Source organism: Octopus bimaculoides, chromosome 1 (genome assembly GCF_001194135.2).
Source record: "Octopus bimaculoides isolate UCB-OBI-ISO-001 chromosome 1, ASM119413v2, whole genome shotgun sequence".
In the NCBI taxonomy this organism is placed as follows: domain Eukaryota; kingdom Metazoa; phylum Mollusca; class Cephalopoda; order Octopoda; family Octopodidae; genus Octopus; species Octopus bimaculoides.
Window position 1 is genome coordinate 129,407,296 of NC_068981.1, and position 7,332 is coordinate 129,414,627.

Consider the following 7,332-nt stretch of genomic DNA (forward strand, 5'->3'; position numbering starts at 1 on the left):
CACATATAGAAAAAATTAGTAAGTAAATACATGATAAATAAGTATAATAAAATACAAAGTAAAAATCATAAAATAATGATAATAAAACGACTACACGTGTTTCATAACCAAGTTTTCAAATAGAAAATAAAATACATTCAAATCGATTAAATCGATCGAAAATCAATTCTATTAAAAAATATAGCTAATCTTCAGGTCAAAATACAACAATAATAAAAAAAGGAATGTATATATATATATCAACCAACAACAAATAACAAATGAATGTATATAAAAATACTTATTATATTAAGATAGAAAAATGTTAAACAATATTATTAAAAAGAAATTTAATACTAATCTTATTGAAAATTATAAACGTGACATTATTAACTTTACGTTTATTAGAATATAAACAAACAGAAATATTAAATGCAAATCTTATCTTAACGAATCTTTCATTTAAAATACAATTTAAACGCAGTTTTAGGTTAAACTGAAATTATAAACGTAAAATAAATAACTAATTTTAATATAAACTAACAAAAAATTAATTTATATAAAAATAATTATATCACCATTAAATAAAAGAAAAAACATTTAACAAAATTATTGAAAAGAAATTCAAAATTTATCTAATCTAAGTTAATAGTATAAAGTTTATCATTTTAGTTTAAACCAAAACTTCGATTAGATTAGTGTTGCATTTATTTCCAATAATATTGTTTAATATTTCTTTTTGATTTATGGGATAAATAAGTAGGTTTTTTTTTATATAATTTCTTTATTAGTTAATATTCTAATTAAGGTTAAGAGTACAACATTAAAAATTTTATTTAAACTAAAGATTCGATTAGATAAATTTTACAAAATACATTTTTGTTTATACTATACAAACATAAAATGAAAGACTATGTGAGAAAAGAAACTAGAGAAAATGGTGACAAAGAGCAAAAGAATAAAAAGGAAATTAATAATAGATTGTTACTTGCAATGAATAAATAATAATGTTTATATACAAGTAACCATGTTTAAGCTGTTACAGTTTTGTTCATGTTGGAATAGAAGAGAAGAGGTCTTATGATTGGAATGTAAGATCTCATTTTAAGTAAAAGCGATTTCTAAGAAGTTTACTTTGGATAATTAACTCTGTGTTTAGAAGGTCTGATGTAGGTGGAGGTCTTTAATCAGCACAAATGGAAAACAATGTAAAAGACAAAAAATTCACTCACTGTAACATGAACAGGCCTTGAGCCTGTGTTTACCAGATTCAGCTGTACTGTTTGAGGTTCATCTAAAGTTCGTAGAATACCAAAATCAATCATCTCTACTGGAGAATATATACCAGGAGCTGCAGTTATAAATAATACAAAATATTACAGTTACTAAGTAGCAGATGTCAAATACTGGGTTTTATTTAAAACAAATATTAATTTCATACTTGAAAAAAGGGTCACAGTTCACATATAAACTGTAGGCAAAATAGTGGAGAGTTTTTTTGATGATGTTAGAGTTTTTATCTCCTATCAAATTTATCCCATTTCATCGTTGTTGTCACTCACTATCAGAAAGAGATGGGTGAACAAGGAAAAAAAAAAAAGAAGAAGTCTACCAGCACCATCAGAGCCAGGTTTCCTTTTATTTCTAAAAACATATTTAAGATACCTCAGTTTCTCCAGCTATCAAAAACAGGTACTACACTTTTCTGGGAAGGTTAATTGCAACCATTAAACATTTTATGAGATGGAAATGGCTTTTACCGGTTTGATATTACAAAAACTGGGGCTAAACACTGTCCTACAGATCTTTGTGATTCATAAAAAGGATTAACTATTTTAAAGTTAGGATAGCAAGAGAATGGCACGTTTTTCCAGATGACTCCAAACTCACAAGCATTTAATTTGTAGTAGTACAACACATTAAGGAAATTGTGCAATATCATCAAACACAAGAAGTTCATCAATCATTGCAAACACTGCAAAATGAACACACAAAAGAAAAGGATGCTTTTAAGCATGCAGTTTTCAAGTTCATGACTAATTGAAGCTAGGCTTCCTCCTTAATTTTCAACATCCACCAAAATCCACGAATCCTCAACCACGATTGCTCTATAAGTAGCACCCTTGAAGGTAAACCAACAACCACAGTAACCAAGTGTGAAAACCTTCATGTAAACTACATTACTACTAGCCTCTACATGGTCATTCGACCTGCTAGAAATAACAGCTAAAATTGCCAAAAATCCCATTCTACTACTATACAAAGAGTGAAGACATTGAAGAATGTAGTCCTTGACTAGATTTGGCATTAGGAAGGGCATCCAGCTGTAGAAACTCTGCCAAATTAGATTGGAGCCTGGTGTAGCCAACCGGTTGCACCAGTCCTCAGTCAAATCGTCCAACCCATGCTAGCATGGAAAGCGGACGTTAAACGATGATGATGATGATGATTCAATCCTGTTGAGAATAGTCACAGCTGGAATGCTTTTGTTTATAGATATACTCAATCAGAGCAAACTTAAAGCTGAACAATCTTCTAGCTCTTATTTTCACCAACAATAATCATTTCTCTCTAGTGCCTATTTATGTGTAACTGCTACAATTAATAACAATATGTGATGGTGTGCCCCAACCACTGAAAAGCAGCCTCTATGACTCAACTACCCTCACTTCAAACATATCAAAAGTGATAAAACAAGCAATTAACTATTTTCTTTATGACATTGAATCACTTTCTTTTCCTAGTGATAACCAAAAGCTTCTGAAAAGCTACTATGTCAGGCATGTATGTGTGTGTGTGTGTGTGTTTCTTTTCCAAGTACTTCAGTAAAAGTAATTGCTGCTCAAGTCAACAGTGAAACGTTTAACTGTAGCTTGCAGAACCTCCAAGCAAAGTTACCCATCTATCTCATTTATTGTCAGAAGTCTACATCTAGAGAGCCCCATTGTAGCAGAGCATTAAAAGAAATGTCATTTTGAGATGATCCTGTTTTTTTTCTTGCCAAATAAATATACATACTATATATTCCTTCTTCACTTGTTTATTATTGTTGTTATTTTATGTCCATTGTCTGGAAATCTTTTGTCACTTTTTCTGTGACCTCTTCAGTGACTCTCCATCTCATGTCTCCTGTTCTGTTTAGTCTATTGTTAAAAATTTTTTTTTTCCAGAACACATTCTACTAATTTCAGAGTTTATGTCTCACACTTTCCTCTTATGCAGACAATACAGCACTTCACTCCTAACAGATTTGTATGATTTTTTTGAAACTACAAACACTATCTCTGATTACGTAACAATTATGTCATTTCCAAAAGTACCAAAACTCATTCACTACACATACTAATGAAGTAATATTGCAACACTAAACCCACTTTTTTCATGAACAGTACACTGTTAAAATCCTTAAACTCGATACAAATATTAAACCGCAATCTTAGTCAATGTAACCACTCGGTAATATTGCATAAACTAGGATCAGAAAATCAAATGCTCACATTTTTAAAATTTCAAGCACAACCCACAGACTACACTTAAAAATATCTGTGATGGTGTAGATGCTACAAAATATTCAAGAGAAGATCATATGACTGATTAATAAAGATACTCTAACCAACAAGTTACAAATTAGTCCTAGTTTCCTGTATCTTTTTTTTTTTTAACTTCTTTAATGGCTTCTGCTCAACTAAACTGTGTTATCACACATCCAAGCCAAATTGATACACCTGCTTCATCTAACCCCCTTGGTGTGTGCCACCTTACAAGCCTTGCATTAACCCTCCTCCCCTCATACTCTGTATATATACCTTCTCATTATTTCTTCTGCAATATTTCCTCTTCTAATTTAAATGCTGAGTACCACACCCAGATAATGCAATCCATTTCTTTTTCTCTCATCATCCCTTCTGTTTTGCCCTGTACCAAACACTACTCAAACATTTATCCCTAGAATTACTATGATTGGGAACTGTCATCCAGTTTATTATCCTCTAAAATCTAAAATGCTAACATCAACTGCCTTAGTCTCACTAGTCTGGGAAGGGTTTTACTAAAGGCAAGAGTACTTTTCCTCTACTCTTAGCAAAAAATCTTTTAAAAGAAAACTGCCTACCTGAGGTAACCTCCACTTCGACAGGAAGTATTAATACACCTCGAATATGCTCATGATTTGTTTTGATACGTATAAAAGCTGTATGGTTGGTTTCTACTCTTCCTATAAAGTTGGCCCGCATTACAGGTTTTGTTTCATATGGTGGAATTTCCTAAAGTGACAGAAAGAAAACATTAGCTGAAATGCAGCTGGATATCAACTTAAAAATCAACAAGCAGAAATGAACAAAGTGCATGAAATGATTACATGATCAGTAAGAATGACTAGTTAAGAGCTTCTAACCATTTTAGACACTGTGTTTGTGTTTTATTAGCCCTTTAGCATTTTAACCCACCATATCCAGCCAAAATATTCTACCTGTTTTATGTTCTAACTGGTCAGATTTGGCCTCTCACACCAACCCTACATTATCATTCTAAAATTTAAAAGTTATCTCATTGAACTCTCAAAGTTACAAAATAATTTATAATTAATTTAAAACAATGTGAATAAGCATTACTTTGACAAAATAATGTGAATGCTAAAGGGTTAAATGTGTACAAAATCTACCAGCCACCTGATCATTAACTAATCAGGTGACCATATAAGCCAGATTGACTTCATACTCATCAAGAAATTGAACAGGCAACTTAAGAAAGCACCTTACAATGTACACTGGTAATCATCAAACTATGGATAAGAGCATGATGGACTACAATACACTAGATGGTCAGACAAAAGGGTGATACAGAAAGATTCTTTGGCCAGATATAAGTTCAAAGATGTATTAGTCAAAGCATTTGACAAGAAGGAGCAAGTAGAAACAAATGCTAAAAGTCTGGAAAGAGTGGAAAGAAAAAGAGAGCAAAGAACAGTATCAATTAGCTAAAAGAGAAGTGAAACAGATGACTGTTTGCACATGTTCTGCAATGTGAAGACCAGAAGTGTGAAGCATTCTGGATTGCAAAACAGTGTGCCAGTGTGAATTGAGATGTAACTGGGAAACAGTGTGGGTAGAATAACAATATTGAAAAGAAAGAGAAAGAAATATTATAAGAGTTTGTTGAAGGAGACTGATTAGAAAAGAGATGATCTTCAAGTAGATTCAACAAAGAGACCAGCTGTATGGTTGAGAGTTTTGATTAAGAATGAAGGCAACCAAGACAGCTGTAATATCAAGAGTGAAGTTGTTGCTGAAATGTAGACAATAACATCTGGCATTAGCCACTTGCATTGTCAATGAAGTAGGACAGATAGGTGAGCCAATGACTGTAGTAGCATCAAAATGAAGCAGCAACTACAAAGGCATCAAAATGTTGGGTCAGATTTTGAAAGAGTACTAATTATGAAAAAGAATTAGTTTTGACAAGATATAGTGTGGGTTAGTGCTGGGATGGTGTACCACCAATGACCTCTTAGTGAAATAATAGAACGTTTTTAACAAAGAATAAGTCCCTCAATCTAGCATTTGTTGACCTGGAGAAGGCTTTGATAGAGTTCTATGTGCTGTAGCTTGGTAGTTCCGAAGAAAACTAGGTGCAGATAACTGGTGAGTCATACGAGTCACCTAAAGAAAAATCCTCAGCAAGGTGCAGATCAAGAACAAGTTCAGTGAAGAATTTATGTAAATAGGTGTCCTTCAAGGATCAGGTTTGAGCTATTGTGCTCTGGGGTATAGCAAGAGTACTCTTCCTGTGGGAGGTCCTATATGTTTATGACTTAGTTCATTTAGCTGATTCTGCCAAAGAATAAAAAAATAAAAAAAAAAAGAATTTTCAAATGTTGAAGCAAAGGCCAGAATGAAAGCCTCAAAATAAAACCAAGCAAAGACAAAAGTTCTAGTTAGCAGGGAAGAAGGCAGGACTAATGCCATCAGTGAAATAGACATACTTGATATGTAGAGAGGGAGTAGGCAGGCATTCTTTACGGAGTATCCGGTGTAAATTACAGCTTTAAAAATGGGTATAGTGCTAGCAAAGACAAGCTGACAGAAAAGGTCAACTTACAAATACAGCAGATGTACAGGAATAGCTAACATTAACAGTGTATGACAAACTCCTTTAAATGCTCAGAAGGCTCCCTACTCATAATTGATAGCTTTTGTTACCTAGGTGATCTAATTAGCAGTGGAGAGGGTTGCTCCAAGAGCATAGAGGCCAGAATAAGAACAAGACTGAAAAAATTCTCTCGAGTGAAAGGAAGTAACACTGAATCTATGCCAGCATGGAAACATGGATGTAAAAATAAAGACAATGTGCTAAGATTTTACTTATAAAAATTTCTTGTGTGTTGAAATTTTACTTTTGGTTATCATTAAAGTGATTGAAAAATTTCTAAAATTCTACAGAAATTTTTGGAGACAAAACATTTTCCATTCATTAAGACGAAATAATTATGATGAGTATAAAGAGTGATAGTCACTTCTACTGATTACACTATAAAGCAAAATCATATTTGACACTTTTATAATTTTTAAATATATATATATTACATCACATTAGAATTAGCAGTTAATGGAAAACTTTATAAAGTGTATAAATAATATAAAGAGTTTACAGTTGAAAACACCAACTGGGTTACAGATCTTTTGATTTCACCAAGAACTTACTAAGAATATTCTCTAAAACTTTTTTTTTTTTTTTTTTACAGAGTCTCAGATTTATATTAGGAAAGTGATAAATTGTTACATTTTGATAAAATATATTTTAAAAGAAAATATTTTTAAGTGGAAATGTAAATTCCATCACAAAACTGGCTTGCTGAAACTTACTGATGGTACCACAACCTGTAGTATGTGACAATAAAAATCAAAAGAGATTCCTTACCCACAATGATGTTATAGCCTCTCTGTCTCCCGTCGGGAGTTCTAAGTGCAGATCCCCAGCACTTGAGAACATTCCCACAACCTAATTAAAAGAGAGAAGAAAAAAAGAAAGAACATCAAGCACAGTTCAAATTGAGGAACATTTTTTTTAACCCCTTGCCGATGGGAAGTGGTAGTGACTGCATCAAAATACTATGTGAGCAATGTGAGGTCTCGCTCTTAGCAGCTTTATACCAGTACACAGCACAGACTGTCAGTACTAAATCCATCTGCAAGGAGTTAAAATATTCATAACAGCAGTTTTTATACATGACAAAATAAAGTCAATCCACCCCTACACGTTTCCATCAATTACCAACACATATTTCATTATAGATTCACCCTACCTTTGTTCATCATTCAGTATATTCACTTCACATCCTCATGTCTTATCACCCCC

At 32.6% G+C, this 7,332-nt stretch overlaps 1 protein-coding gene across 1 annotated transcript in view; it reads right to left on the minus strand.

Moving 5' to 3' along the window:
* LOC106878053 (transmembrane protein 131) overlaps positions 1–7,332 on the minus strand; it is a 63,486-nt gene that overhangs the window by 33,642 nt on the left and 22,512 nt on the right. Inside the window, exons 8-10 of the mRNA XM_052970436.1 lie at positions 6,895–6,975; positions 4,091–4,241; positions 1,212–1,330 (exon numbers count right to left, since the gene is read on the minus strand). Coding sequence (XP_052826396.1) covers positions 1,212–1,330; positions 4,091–4,241; positions 6,895–6,975 — 351 coding nt within the window. The remainder of the gene's footprint in view (positions 1–1,211; positions 1,331–4,090; positions 4,242–6,894; positions 6,976–7,332) is intronic.